The 15,380-nt window shown below is 33.0% G+C and overlaps 1 protein-coding gene across 5 annotated transcripts in view; it reads left to right on the forward strand.

Annotated features, from left to right (window-relative positions):
• The window catches only part of CADPS2 (calcium dependent secretion activator 2), a 438,625-nt gene that overhangs the window by 194,001 nt on the left and 229,244 nt on the right, over positions 1-15,380 (forward strand). For all 5 annotated transcript variants that reach the window (XM_045564928.1, XM_045564925.1, XM_045564927.1 and 2 more), the window contains exon 7: positions 13,491-13,602. In XM_045564928.1, coding sequence (XP_045420884.1) covers positions 13,491-13,602 — 112 coding nt within the window. The remainder of the gene's footprint in view (positions 1-13,490; positions 13,603-15,380) is intronic.

The raw sequence follows: 15,380 nt of genomic DNA on the forward strand, positions 1-15,380 counted from the left end.
TTTGTAGGTAAGTAAACAGATCCTCAAAAAAGTTTAACAGACATGCCTAAATTAACTCAGGTCTTGAGCAAGGAAACCAGTTTTCCAGTCCAGTCTTCTTAGATTCCAAAGTCCACATTCTTGCTACACATCATTGCCTTCTCCCTGGAATATGTAATGTGTGCCTTTTATGTCTAGAGCACAGTGTTGGTAGCAACGGGGGGTATAGCTGTAGTTGCTAAAAGAAATCGTAAACATAGAAAGATAATGCAGTCGACTTCTGCCTCACAACAAAAGCCACTGTGCAGCTTTTCTCATTACTGTAGTATTTGCTTACATGTCACGCTTCTCCTTTGGCCACAAGCCTGAGTCTCTGGAGGCCAGATTCTGTTTTTCTTCATCTTTGTATTTTCATCATTCATACCTATGATGGCATATAATAGGTGCTTTATTAAATATCTTTCCAGAGTATGCACAAATGAGAACTAGAATTAGAGAAAGTATAATTATTTAAATGTTCTTTCAAGTACCAGGTAGGTAAATGTTGGAGAAACAGATCATAGCAGTGATTTCTACCCTTTTAATATCTTAACAGAGTTCCTGTTATCTTATGAGTGTTAAATTTTTTCCAAAAAAAAAAAAAATCAAATGTCTTTAAGGTTTAAACTCTTGTGCGTGTAGCTTTTTTTTCCCAACGTATCTCAAAATTTCGTTGTTATGAGCCCTCAGAAATCCACACCAGGTTGGGATTTTCTTTCCTGAGAAACAGGTCCCATAGGAACCAGAAGCAACAAGATATAGCAATGACTGCGTGGTCTGTGAAGACTGCCAGATCACACTGCTTGACCAGATTCCTCCTGAGGCTGCTTGTGACATGTCACTTCTATGTACTAGAGCACAGTACTAGTATCCACTGGTTGTTCTTGGGGCCAGTTTCAGGCCCTCATCATATACTTTAGGATCTGCTGGTCTCTGCTGTATGCATCATGCCTTTGTTGGATGCCTGGTGCTTCCTGCCCTCTTCTCAACCCTCTCAGAAATCATCTCAGGCCACTGTACCCTCTCTGAAATCTGGGATCTTTCCTACTGCTTCCATTCAACTTCTGTGCAGTTGGAAATTCTCTTTATTTCAAACTAAAGAAACTGTCATTTAGAAAAGAAAACAAAAAGTTGTTTTATTTGCAGGGAGATTCCAGGAGGACCATTTCTAGTGAAAATGAAATAAACCCATGTTTGGCACCAGGGACCGTTTTCATGGAAGGCAATTTTTCCACAGACCAGGGACGGTGGGGGTATGGTTTTAGGGTGATTGAAGTGCATTAAATTTATTGTGCACTTTATTTCTATTATTATTACATTGTAATATATAATTAAATAATTATACAACTCGCCATAGGTTGGGAACCCTTGATGTAGATGATTCAATCCGGTATTTCCCCTTTAAAGCCCTCCGTGTTACTGCTATCAGGCAGGTCCAAGACGCTTTTCTCTTTGGGGCAGCTAGGAACAGCTGAGGAGCATTGGCTTTTATCATTTAAATATAAGCAATTAAGAATATGATGTACTGATAGTGTAGTACTTGGCAATTCCAAGGCCTTCAAAAAAATATGAAAGCAAAATATTTCCATGCCCTTACATGACTGGTCCCAAAGAACCTTAAATTCCTGCACCCCTTTAAAATGCTGTCAAATTAGATATTAACCGTGGGAGGGTATCTGATAAAGCAAGTACTAGCTACTGATGGACACTCCAACTTACTAACAGTAATATGCTGAACTGAATACCTAGTATTGATTATATCCTCATAATTATAAACTCTATATTTTAAATTTCTGTAGTACTTTTTAATCTTTATGGGATAAAGTGTTCATTCTATTGCATTTGAAAGGATTTTTTCCAGTTCATGTAACACATCCAAATTTTACTTTCATGTCAAAAAACAGGAGCAAGTAGGCTGATCTTCTCACATAAGCTTTAAAGTCAAGGGTACGGAAGCAGCAGGAACATAACATATTGCTAAATTTTGGAGATAACTAATTATTGGTGTGTGTAGTATGGTGATCATTTGCACATCATTACATTTTATTAATTAAACCTCATTCTGTGGATTTGTATGTGTATAACAAACTTTATGCTTTAAAATTAATTTATATGTCTATTATTTAGCCTGTTTTCTTGTATATGTTTTTTAAAATCTTGGTTTTCATCTTATAAAAAGCTACACTTTTTTGTACTGTCTTGACCAAGTAAAATTGTAATGCAAGATGTGACAAATTGTTCTCTTTAAAATTAGATGCTTCAAGCTAATGTCTTTGAACTATCCTGCCATGAGGAAGAGAAAGGAAAATGCTTGTAAGAGAATATGTCTTCTATTATGTCTGAAACCTGATTTTGTGCTAACATGCTTGCTAGACTTTCTCAGAAGAAAATGGTACAAGTGTAATACGATTTTTCTACTCTGGATACGGAGGTTTAATGGCATAAATACTTCATAAAAGAAATACAGACTTTAAAGGAAAATTTTATCCTATTATTCTTTAGGCTTTCACAGTCTTTAGAGCAACAAAATGAGAGCTATCTCTTCGAAGGAAAAGGGAAACATCTAAGAGACAATAAGGGAGGGAATGAAGGTGAAGCCCGTAGGATTTTTCTCTTAGTATGAAACTTACCATTACCCACCCCTGCCTATCCCCAAATATTTTTCTGCCTTAAAGTACAAGATGTCATCCCAGGACTTCCTCTCTTCTTGTCATGTTTGAAGAAACAATTAACTTTATATTATCTTTCTATCATGAAAAGCTCTACTCATTGTTTTAGAAAGATCGTCCCAAAAGCCTAGAATGATAACTTAGTTACCTTAAAGCATATTTTGTAGTTATTCCATTAAAATTTGCATCATGCCAGCATTTTAGACTATAAATTATTTTTTAAATGAAGGTTAAAAAGATAACATGCCAAAATACATTAAAATTAAAAGTAGCTCTTAGTTTATAACTCTCTCTGCCTATTCCAGGTTGGCCTTTCGTGAATCCTCCCTTCTCTTCTCCTCTTTCTCCCTCTCTCCCTCTCTTCTTTTCAAATTCTCACCCTCATTTCCTTTCTTTTTCTTTCTCTTTCTCTCCCTTTCGCCATGTTTTGCTGTTAGTTGATGTCTTTCTTGCTCTCTTTGTAGTTTTTGATCTTGTTTGGATTTTAGTGTTGCCATTTTATGAAACTGATTAAAACTTTAATATTAAAAGCTATCAATTTTTTCAGGTAGTATCATTTTTGCTTAGGCAGTAGAGCTATAGTAATACTACTAATACGCATACTAATAGGAACAATTAGCATTCTGTTGCACTTTCTATGTGGCAGGTGCTGTGCTCTTATGGGTGTTAACATTTATACCTCAATGGTTTTATGAGGAAAGTACTATTAAGTTATGATGAAGTTGCTTGCCCAGGGTCCTTTTTGCATAACGGATTTGGCATCCAAGCCCAGAAACTCTGAGGTCTGTGGCCTTCAGCCCTATCATGCTGCCATTGTACTCTACTGTGGGCAAGGGCTCAGACACTGGCTCTAATTTTTTTATTTTCTTCTTTTCTAATCAACCTGACATTTTTCCACACGTTTATGTGAAACTGAACAATACTGTGGGATTTGTGTCATTAATTTCATTAAGGTTGTTGTCTTTGACATATTGCCATACAGAGTAATTCTTTTGGTTTAATGGAAAAGGTAGCATAGTATACTCTGTCATCTTAAGTGACAATGTGATTGGTGAGAAAAATATTATCCTCACAGCCTAGAAATTCATGTCATAAGTCCATTCATTGCCACAGCTGAATTGCATTTGGTATATTATTAACCTCTATGTAGCTCAATTTAGATCTCTCAAATTGAAATTTCAAATACTTTCATAGTATATCAAAAACAAATTGAAATTTCAAATACTTTCATAGTATGTCAAAAACAATAATGGTGATAAGTAAGACAATTTTTATAAAAGCTATTGCTTACCCAATTTAAACTAAATAGATGTGTAGAAATTTTGTTTAAAATATATTTAATATATAAAAGAAGTTTAAAACCTGTTCTACAGATTATTAAAATTGAAGGGAACTATATTTGTTTATAATAAAATTTTGAAATTCCAGCAACTAATCTTAGATTTTGTATTGCAATGAGTTATTTAAAATGTTTGACTTATGATTAACAGAGCTATTTGTAGTAAATTTTATTTATTAGATATGTAAAATTTTTATGAATCAACCTATTTACTTAATATAACCTTTTAAATTTAAGTGTAGTTTAAAATCTTGGGCTTCCTCAGGATTCTGTCCTGGGTCTTTTGTTCTTTTCAACATTTATGTAAAAACAGTTGAATATATACAAAGATGTCCATTGCAGCACTGCCTGTAATAGTTAAGTATGGCAACAACAACATAGTCTATCGTGAGAAGTGTGGTTGAATAAATTATGGCACAGCCTTACAAGGGAAATGCCTTACGGTCTTTAAAAGCATTATGTAAATCCATGTACTGACACATAAAGAAGTTCAAGATACAGTGTTGCATTAATAAAGGCAAGTTATGGAACAGTTTGCATATCCTATTTATTTTTAAGTGAATAATAAGTATGCATTTATATTTGAATATATATGTGGGCTTGTTTCTGGGCTGTCTCTATTCTAGTCCATTGGTCTGTATGTCTGTCTTTATACCAGAATCATACCACTTTGATTGCCATGGTTCTGTGTAGTAAGTTTTGAAATCAGGAACTGTGAGATCTGCAACTTTTTTCTTCTTTTCCAAGATTGTTTGGGCTATTTGGGGTCCCCAGAGATTCCTTGTGGATTTTAGGATGAACTTTTATATTTCTACAAAATTTCTTAGGATTTTAATAGGGATCATATTGAATCTGTAGATCGCTTTGGGAAGTGTTAACATCTTAAATAAGGATACTTTTGATGATGGAAATGTTTTGTATCTTCTGATGATAGTTACATGATTGCATACATTTTGCAAAATTCATAGGACTATATACTTGAAATGAGTACATTTTATTGCATATAAATTATACCTCAATAAATTTATTAAAAACTTTAAAAATATATGTATATTTAAGTACACATACAAGCATATAGATACATGTATAGGCCTGGACATGTAAGGTACAAGTCCCAACCATCACGATGTTTCATTCTCGTAGCTCTTATTACTTTTTCTGTGTTAATCACTTCCAAATCTATATCTTGATTTGCAGCGGCATATTGGAATCTGACACTTGAATTTTCCAAAATAAATTCTTCTACATCTTGTAGTTTGGAACATGGTAAATTATGTGTCACCAGCCGTCCATGTTCCCCTGAAAACTTAGTTACCTTTCCATTCTTCCCTTAATCTTTGACTTAATTATTATCAGTATTATATAAGCCTTTGACACACTTCGGCCCTGTGAAAAAATTTAGAAATGTTGAACTTTTTAAATATCAAAAGCTGCTCTTCCATGAGTGTCATTTTCTGCTTAGAAAGAGTTTTCCATAAAACTATTTTAATTGCTTATATGATATTAATCAAGAGTGCTGTTTTTAAAAGCACTTGTACAGTGCTTAACATTGTTTTGTAATGCTTTCATTTACCATTTAATTTCTATTTATAAATTAATAACCAAGCTCTCAGTAATTCTCTCTTATTAAACTTAATTCCCAGTCTTCAGAGGTTATTACATTATTCACTTAAAAAGAGATAGTACTGTTTATTTGTAATAGTGGGGTATTGTATCTACTTGGTATATTTTACATGTCCTGCTAATGTACCTGTTTTACGTACACTCCTTCCCAATGGCTTTAGGATGGCTTTAGAGTACAAGTGGCCATCGTGAGCAGGGCAATGACTAATAGAAAGGTACCAACAGATACAGGGTTCTTTAATGTAGCTAAAGGATCCTAGAGCATAACTGCTCAAAGCAGGGAAAGGGTTTCATGCCCTCAGTCAACCAGGCAAGTTTCTAGTTCCCAGTCCCCAATAAGGCACAGAATTACAGATAATATGGCTTGACACTTGAGGATACCATCAGGCCTTTCTGATCAACATATTGCATCCTGTTCTCAAATATCTTTATTCTTTCTCTATTTTTTTTCTTTTAGAAAATTATTTTTATTTTTTTTAAATTTTCTGGGTAGATAATAGTTGTTTATCTTTATAGGCTTGATTCCCATTAATGAGTTTGGGGAGAGTCTCCATCTACCTTCTCACCAAATTTGAGTCCCTGAAAATAACACAATCCATAGTGTTTTTCATAAATGGAGTGAATCCAAGTCACTTCTTGAGCAAATCCCCCATAGGACAGAAAGATCTCAGACCTACTTGAAACTCAGACCTACTTGAAGTTTAGTACAGGAAGCTTTTGGAAAGATTTTTCTACTTCTCAAGACAATATATGAATTAGTGCTACCAAATATTTGGTGTTTGGATGTTTGAATTAAGAACCAAAACTTTTATTCTTTTCTTAGATGAATCTATTATATCATTTTAATCATAAAATGCCTGAATTATGAAAATGATAATTTAGCTATAGTTGATGGCTTAAAAAACTGCAGCATGAAGAATCTTAAGAATTATGTATAATTCTTTATAGACTTTCATTTATACTCCTGTAGTCAGATCTTTATTTAATGTTTTCTGTTATAAAGTTAGTGATGCATTTGGAAGTATATGTCATTGTTCTTTGATAGTTTTAATAACAGTCTTTGTAACAAACTTAATGGTAATTTGGTGAGGAATACATCATTTTTAAAAAGCACTCACTAGATTGGAAATTAAAAGAAAAAAAACTATCATTTGAAAAACAGAGTTTATCCATAACTTTCTTATATACCAGCAATAGTCAGACAATATAGAGGAAATAAATTCCTTAGAAACCCAATATATAAAATATTGTGAAATGAATTAAAGAAGGTTTAGAACTATATAAAAGAAGAAAAAGTTTGAGATCCCATTAATAAATATTAGAACAGATTTTAATAAATGAAGAGACTTCCCTTTTTCTTGCATAGAAATATAATAAGTTGAAAATACCTCTTTCCTTTTTGTTCTAACAGGTATCATAACATCTTATAAAGCTACAATAATTAAAGTAGTACAGCACAGCTCAGGAGAGATCTGTAGGACATAAAGTTCAAAACCAAACCCAAGTTTATATAATTTTATAAATATACTTGACTTCTTAACCAAATGAGATGGGGACATATGAAAAATTAAGTAAAACTGCCATTTCATATCACTATTAAATTTCAGACACTCAAAGATTTAAGCAATGGAAACATTCAAAAGAAATACAGGTTAATATGCATATAATCTTTGGTTAAGCAAGATGTCAAGATCAAGCTATAAATCAAATTGATTGAACCAGCTATCCCGTGTTTTTAAACTATACATTTAAGAATTCCATAAACAAGAGTTAAATAGAAAATGATGAAATAATTATTGAAGTTATATATACTTTAATTCTGTAATGCTGGTTATAGATCAGGAATGTAGGTTGAGCCTAATTTTAAATACTTATCTTCTCTAATCATAGAATCCACTAATAAATATTAGAATAGATACATTATGTATACATTATATGTGGTGTCAATATGAATTTTGAGTTGAGGGAATTCGAATGGCTCTGACATAACTGTTTTACTGTTCATGATTTTCAACATACTCTAAAACACAATAATTTTTGAGAATCCTTCAGGACCCAGTTATAAATCTAGTTTTTATCTACTGTGAGGGACGATGGAGGGTATCCAGTTGTTAAGAATATAGGATAGAGGTGGGAAGCAATATATATTATGATATGTAATAGTAAAATTATTTATTACCTATAATCTCCTATTAGAATATAAGTCCCAAAGAGATAGGGACTTTAGTTGCTGACACTAGAATATTGTCTGCCACATACAAGGTACTCAGCAAGTTTTTTGAAGGAGTAAAAGTCATACATTCAGTTTTGTATCCTCTCATCTTTTTTTCACTTTAAATCACGCATACTTTTATGTTGTCTTTATAACCATCATCATCAATGGCAAGAAAATATTCCATCGTATGCCCGTAATTTACATAATCACTGCCTTAATAGTAGATGTTTAGATTGTTTAAGTTTTTGCTGTTACATAAAATGCTGTCACGAATTGTTCTCAGTTATACTCTCTTCAATACTTAAAATTATTTTGTTAGAATGAGTTCTCAGATGTAGCCTTACTAGTTTAAAATATATGAACATATATTTTGGCTCTGTATACAAATTTCTGATATACTGTATTTAATAGCAAATGCATAATTAATGTTATTTCAGTTGATATATGAACTACTCACTGTTTTCATAGCCAGGAAGTCCTGCTGTCCTCATAAGGGGGCTTTGTAGATATTTTATTCATTTGAACATTTACTTTGGAAGTCTGAATCCTCATAAATAATACATTCATAGAAGTAGAGAAAAGCAATGTATTTTGAGTCAAAGCAAATTGACAGCAAGATAATGTATTCTTTTATCACAATATTGAGAAATAGGAAGATAATAACTGATATTAATTACTGAAAGCGTTTAAACATGCCAATTAAGTAGGAAACAAGGAAGCATCATGATGATTATTAAAGATATGCTTATTATCTTCTTCTCTCCTTCCCCACCTTTTTTGGAGGGGTGAGAGGAGGGTTTGGGTTTTAACTCATTCATTCTAGAATTAATAATGATTTTCTAACTGTACGTATCTTCTTAACTTTGATTTTTCACAGAAGAATTACTAAATTGGTGCCAATTTATACGTGTATTGTGGAATGTTGGAATTTATAAGAACTATTAAGTGCTATCATTTTTATATTTATGTACTCCATTAAAATTGCACATTTTTGTTGAATGTCTGTAAAAGCCTTGTCATCTGGCCTCTTACAGTTAGAATCTGCTATTATCCTTGTGCCTCAGCTGCTTCTTGCTTGAAAACACATTATTTAAGTCTTCTTAATTTCACAGTAACTGGTCATTAGCATTCGTTGCCCTGACCCAGAGGTCCCAGACCTCATGTGTAGTAGATGTATTTTTATGGATTGCCTGCCAGGCCCTGCTTAATTGACATACTAGTTTCAGAAATGGGTATCCTGGATTCCTTTCCTGGTTCTAGATTACTAATGTTTTCCTGTATATTTTAACTAACTCTTTGTTTTATACTAAATAATGGTATATACTGAAATGCATTGATGAGGTTCCTTGTCTGACTTCTCTAAACTTGTTTGTCCCTTATCACCATTCTTAACATAGTGCTGTTTCTCTAACTTTACTCAGGTCTAATGGTTAAAAAGTAATCATGGTCTTGTGATCTCATCAACGATAATAAACCGTTCATACTTAGTGGATATTGTTGCTGTTGAACATTTTTATCTCATCAAATGGGACATTGGAAGTTGAGAAAAATATAAAGGGATATTAACAACATCTCAGTGTTGATGGGAAGTTTTAATATTTCTACCTTGTAATATAAAGGGTACCAAAAATCAGTAAAGATTTAAACAGTATGGTTAACAAACTTGATCTTATGGCAATATACACAACAATGTACCCATGATGGAGAATACTTTTTTCTTTTGGAGCACTATGGAAAAGTTATACACACACTCTAGAATATAAAGCCAATTTCAATTATTTCAGATGATTAATAAGTTCTCTAGTCTGATACAATAAGGAAGCACTTAATAAGAAAAAAATGTATACATACAGAAATTCTAAAATCAGACCTGTAAACAGCTGAATGATAAAATAGTACATTATAAATTTTTGGTATGCTTTAGTTAAAGTATTAAAGGAAATTTGTAGTTTTAAATGCTTATATAGAACAGAAGAAAGGCTTAAAATTAATGATGCATACATTCAACTTAAAATTTTAAAACAGCAGGATTAACACAGATGAAATAGAATAAAATAACACAGACCAGAATGTAATGAAATGGAAAATAAAGATGTGATAGAGAGGATCCTCAAAGTCAAATGATGGCAGTTTAAAAAGAATAATAGAAAAGACAAAGCTCTATTGAATTTAAAAATAGAAATAAAAGAAAAATATTACAAATGAAAAAAGAGAACTATAAATGCTATAGGCATTCAACAGATAAAAGGATATTTGTGACTTTGTACAAATAGTTTTGAAAACCTTGGATGAAATAAATATATTCCTAGAAAAATAGTGCTTATCAAAATTGGCTCAAGGAGAAAGAGAAAACCTGAGTAGTCTTATAACTATAACCAATGAAGAAATAGAATCAATAGCAAACAAATATCTTCTTTCTTATAAAGAAATACCAGGTCCAAAGAGTTTAATAGGTGAGTTCTAAGAAAATATAATTCCTTTTTTTTTTTTTTTTTTTTACCAAACTCTTCCAAAGAATAAAAAAGTAGCATTTTTCAGCTTATTCAATAAGGCCAGCATAAATAAAACCAAACAAGGAAAATACAAGAAAGTAAATCTATAGGCCAGTCTCAATAATGAATGTTTATATAAAAGGCTAAACAAAATATTAGTGTATTCATTCCAGTAATGTGTTTTTTTTTAAAAAAGAAAATAACTTTATCTCTGGAAAGCAAGAAAATAGAGAATATAATCTACCACAGTTACTGATTATTTCAATAAATGTAGGAAAATATTTGATAAAATAGAGCACCCATTCAGTTCTGGATATACATCCTGTCTTCTTTATCTCTCTCTCTCTCTCTACACATATACATAAATACATATACATATATCTTCATCATATATCATTTATATATTTATCATATATAACATAGATCCTCCATATATCATGTATATATATTTATGATACATTATTTATGTACACACATTTATCCAGATTTATTTACATGTGTGTGTCTAACACAGAAGGGAATTTCTTTTACCTGTTAAAGACCATCTACCAAAAACCTAGAACAATGATCACACTGAGAGGTAAAATACTAAAAATATTCTCATCAAGAAGAAATTCAAGGGAATTCTAAACAAAATTGAAGATTCTAGCTACTTCAGAGTAGTGAGGGAGGGGGGGAGAGGAAGATGAGACCAAGGCAGAACACAAAGGGAATCTCTTAATGTACTGGTACATTCTCCATCTCAACCTGAGTGGTGGGAATGTTGGTTTTCATTTTCATTTTAATCTTTAACAGCACCTCATTTTGTGGACACTTTTTAAAATATATCATTGCGCAAAAATATTTTAATGAGTAAAAGAGATGTGCTATGGTGATAGTATAGAATAGTTTTTAAAGATACGTGTCTATGAAGGAGCAAAGATAAAAGGCAATTTTTTTTTTTTTTTTTTTGAGACAGTGTCTGACTCTTTCACCCAGGCTGGAGAGCGGTGGCATCAGCATAGCTCACTGAAACCTCAAACTTTTGGCTCAAGTGATCGTCCTGCCTCAGTCTCCTGAGTAGCTGGGACTACAGGCATGTGCCACTACACCTGGATAACTTTTTAATGTTTTGTAGGAATGGGGGTCTCCCTGTGTTACTCAGGCTGGTCTTGAACTCCTGGCCTCAAGTAATCCTCCTGCCTCCATCTCCAAAAGTGCTAGGATTACAGGTGTGAGCCACTACATCCAGCCAGAAAATAGACAGATTTTCCTGATGTTCATGGAACCATGAGTGAGCTCAGCTTTTGCATATGCATTGTTATTTGTCGTATTCTGCCTAGCAAAGTGGAACTGGAAACACTGTTTCCCTTCATTGAGGATATCAGAAGCACTGGGTTAAAAGACAAAACTCATTTTTCTCTTTGAGGAATCATATTGTAGTACTTTGGGAATTTCAGATGAACATGGAAATCAGTATAAATACTTTCAAAGGATTTTGAAATTAAAGTAGAAAAAATATCAATATAATACCCAAAAGTTTTGTGAAAAGAATTTAGTTTAAAAGATCAGCAAATTCTGGGAAAAAGTAGTACACTGTGTTTATATGACTACCAAAAACCTTTGCTTTCAATTATAAGAAAATGTTTCCAAGGGTTAATCTTCCAAATTTAACTACGGGATAAGGATATGTCGTGGGAATCTACTCAAGGGTTGTCAAGCATATTGCCTGACTGTATACAGGCTTAAGATTACGCACACTAGAATGAAAAGTTTTCTTTACTCCCTTATTTTGATTCTGAATTATCTATTTTTATTTTTATTCCCGTTTTACCATTGCTTTGTATCAGACCATCTTAATTCTGTGAAATGGTGAAAAAGACTTTTTGCTGACCCCTCTCTAGAAGTCTAAAATAGAAATTAAGCTGCTTTTCCTTCTAATTGCATCGTTCTCTTCCCTCTGGCATATGAATGACTTTAGTTTCAAAGGAATAGACTCTGACTAGATGCTAGTTTTCTTCAGTCATTGAAGTGGGCTCTGCTTTACTGTACACGTTAGTTACGACATTCTAAATGCTCTAATAGAAGGAAACATAATCACAATTATTTGTTCAATTTTTATTATATTTGCTTTCCTTAATTTTCTGTATGTCGCAAGCTTTCTGAATAAGTCTTATAAAATATAGACAGTTCCATGAAAATGATAAATTGTTTTTATAGGACAACATAAGAAGATCGGTATTTTTTTACTCAGTGATTTATTTTTAACATGTATCTTTTCTTGTTAAATCTCGTATTTTTTTCCTTGTATGTGGTATTTTGCTCAATGCCATTTTCTTCATGCTGTGCTGTCTCATTCCCGTGTTCTCTGAGTTCTGAGAAATAGTGATAAGATTTTTTAATATCAGGTATGTGCCAGCTAAGTTTGTAAATAAGCTAGAATGAACCGGTATGTGGTAAAGACGAGATGCTATTAATTAAAAGATAATCCAAGAAAACATGTTACTTTGTTATGATGATTTGAAAAGCCAGATGTCGACAGACTTATTTCATTCCTAAGAGAATGTATTGGGAAATTGACTGCAAAACACTCATATTTTTATGATGCATATTTATTTCTTTTTGACAGAAGCTTTAAAAGTCATACAAAGTAATAAATCTGAAATAATTACACCCATTTTTTTAAAAAGCAAAGAAAATGTTTGGTAAAGACTTCCCAAAAAGAGATGGGGTAGTCTTCAGCATGCAAAAATAGTTTTCTGAGAAAATCTCTGTTACATAAACAGAACCTTAGGAATTTTTCCCAGCTATCAGTGAAATGGTGCTATAATGTGCATTTGAATTAATAAAACAATAGATTTCAATGGCTGCATCCATAGCGCTTTCCCTTATCCTACATTCTTACAACACACTCTATTCTGTAGTCCAACATGGTAGTTTCTTAAACAGCTAATTAACTATTACAAGCCATACAGCTTATTGTTATTTTCCTTCTTGACTATGCTGTCTGTTAGAGACAAAAACAAAGATAAAAATCGCATTGAGCACAAAAGATCCTGTATTGCTTAATGTACATTCTATGGAGACATATCTCTCCAGAAAAAAAATAATAATAATGCTACATTCTAAAGAACATCTGTGTTACTTCATTACAGATGGGGAACACAAGGAGATTTCACCACCACCCATCCTCTGCCTGTGGTCAAAGTAAAACTCTTCACAGAAAGCACTGGGGTCCTGGCCCTTGAAGACAAAGAACTGGGAAAGGTGAGTAATGGTCAGCCCTGTGTGTCCAAGGTCACACAGTTGTGACTTCTTTGGATTCAGAGTTAAGGTAACCAGTCATTTCTGTCCATGGGTTGAAAGGCTCATCTTTATATTTGAAGTCATCTGTTCTTTATGTTCACATGGAATAGCTCCTAAGTCATTTCCCTCTCTAACCTCTTCCATTTTCCCTGTGAGAAGGTCTTCCTCTTACTCCTTTTAACATTAAATTATTTTTTTCCTATAGTATATATGAAAGGTTATCAGCAGTCTTACTTAGGAAGTAGATGTGTTCCGATGACTGACTATAAAGTTGTCTTCTGTAATGTCAGCCTATCTTACCCAGACCTGAAGACTGTATTCATAGGTATCTTCCAGAGAATAAACCCTTCAGAAATCTTGCTTGAAATTTTCTGGTAATAATGGACTGCTTATGCAGTGCTAGATGTTGAAGGATTCTAGAATCTTTCCATACATTGGAAAATTTTTAAAAACTGAAGTTGGGATTTCTATTCATTTCAAATCCTCTTCTACCCCCTTTATGCTGTTGGAATTCTTCCATTTCTAGGGATTTTGTAAGTCTGTACCCACACTCCAGAGATGGTGAGTCTGCAGGCACAATCCGGATTTCCTCCTCTGTTTTCTTGGTACATGTATTTGTTAATACCTAAGAGAACTGTGCTGTGCTGTTAATTCATTTGGTTATATATTTGTGCATTTTTTAATTCAACAAAGGCGTATAGATAGAATAATCTAACACAAGAGCCTTGGAGAGGCTTTATGATCTTTATGGATTTATGAATCAGGGTTTTTCATTTAAACTGTTACTACATTAATTTTACCTTATGTATTTCCTTATTTTAACTATTTTTCAGTATTTAACAGCAGCCATTTTAACTCTAATGCTATGACTAATTCTTGAGCTATTTTTAGTTTATTTCTCTGCCAGTCAAATAATATAGTTAAGCAGTTTTTAAATTAGATGCATAAGTGATATATATTCTACACAATTATATATCTGAGAAAGCTCTCATGTTCCCTTCCTCCCTTCATACACGAATGACAACTTTTCTGTCTAACCCAGGGTTTCCCAGCCTTAGCACTATTGATATTTTGAACAAGATAATTCTTCATTGTTGGGTGCTGTCCTGTGTGTTTTATGATATTTAGCAACATCTCTAGCCTCTAGTCAATAGATGTCAGAAGTTTCCTGCGACCTTCACTGCAAGAAAGAGAATCAAAAATGTCTCTAGACATTACAAATATCCCCTGGGGGGGCCTTGCAAAGTCAACCCTGCTTGAGAACCACTGATCTATACTAATGATCTCAATAGATTCCAAGATCATAAATATCATTTATATGCTAATGCTTCCAAATTTTTATTAGTAGTATTTCTCTCCCATGGAGATTCATATTTGCATATCCAACCTGCATAGTTGGTATTCTCAATTGCATATTAATAGATATCTCCAACTAGATATTTTTGAAAGAGAACTTATGATTTATACTCCTATAAAGTCAGCTATAGAGGTAGTTGTTAAGCCAGTGACCTAGATGTCCCCCTTGTTCCTCCTTTCCTTTCCCTTATCCCCAATCTGTTTGCAAGTTCTGTCAGCTTTTCCCTGTGTTTATTCTAAATCCATCCACATCTCAACAGCTCCACTACCCACACCCAGGGTGCCATCATTTCCCTAATAGTGTGTTTACCACTTTCCCATTTGTCATCTTGTCCCCTCTGATCCAGCCTTCACACCTCAGCCCTATGATCTAATCAAAATTC

Source organism: Lemur catta, chromosome 11 (assembly GCF_020740605.2).
Source record: "Lemur catta isolate mLemCat1 chromosome 11, mLemCat1.pri, whole genome shotgun sequence".
Taxonomy (NCBI): Eukaryota; Metazoa; Chordata; class Mammalia; order Primates; family Lemuridae; genus Lemur; species Lemur catta.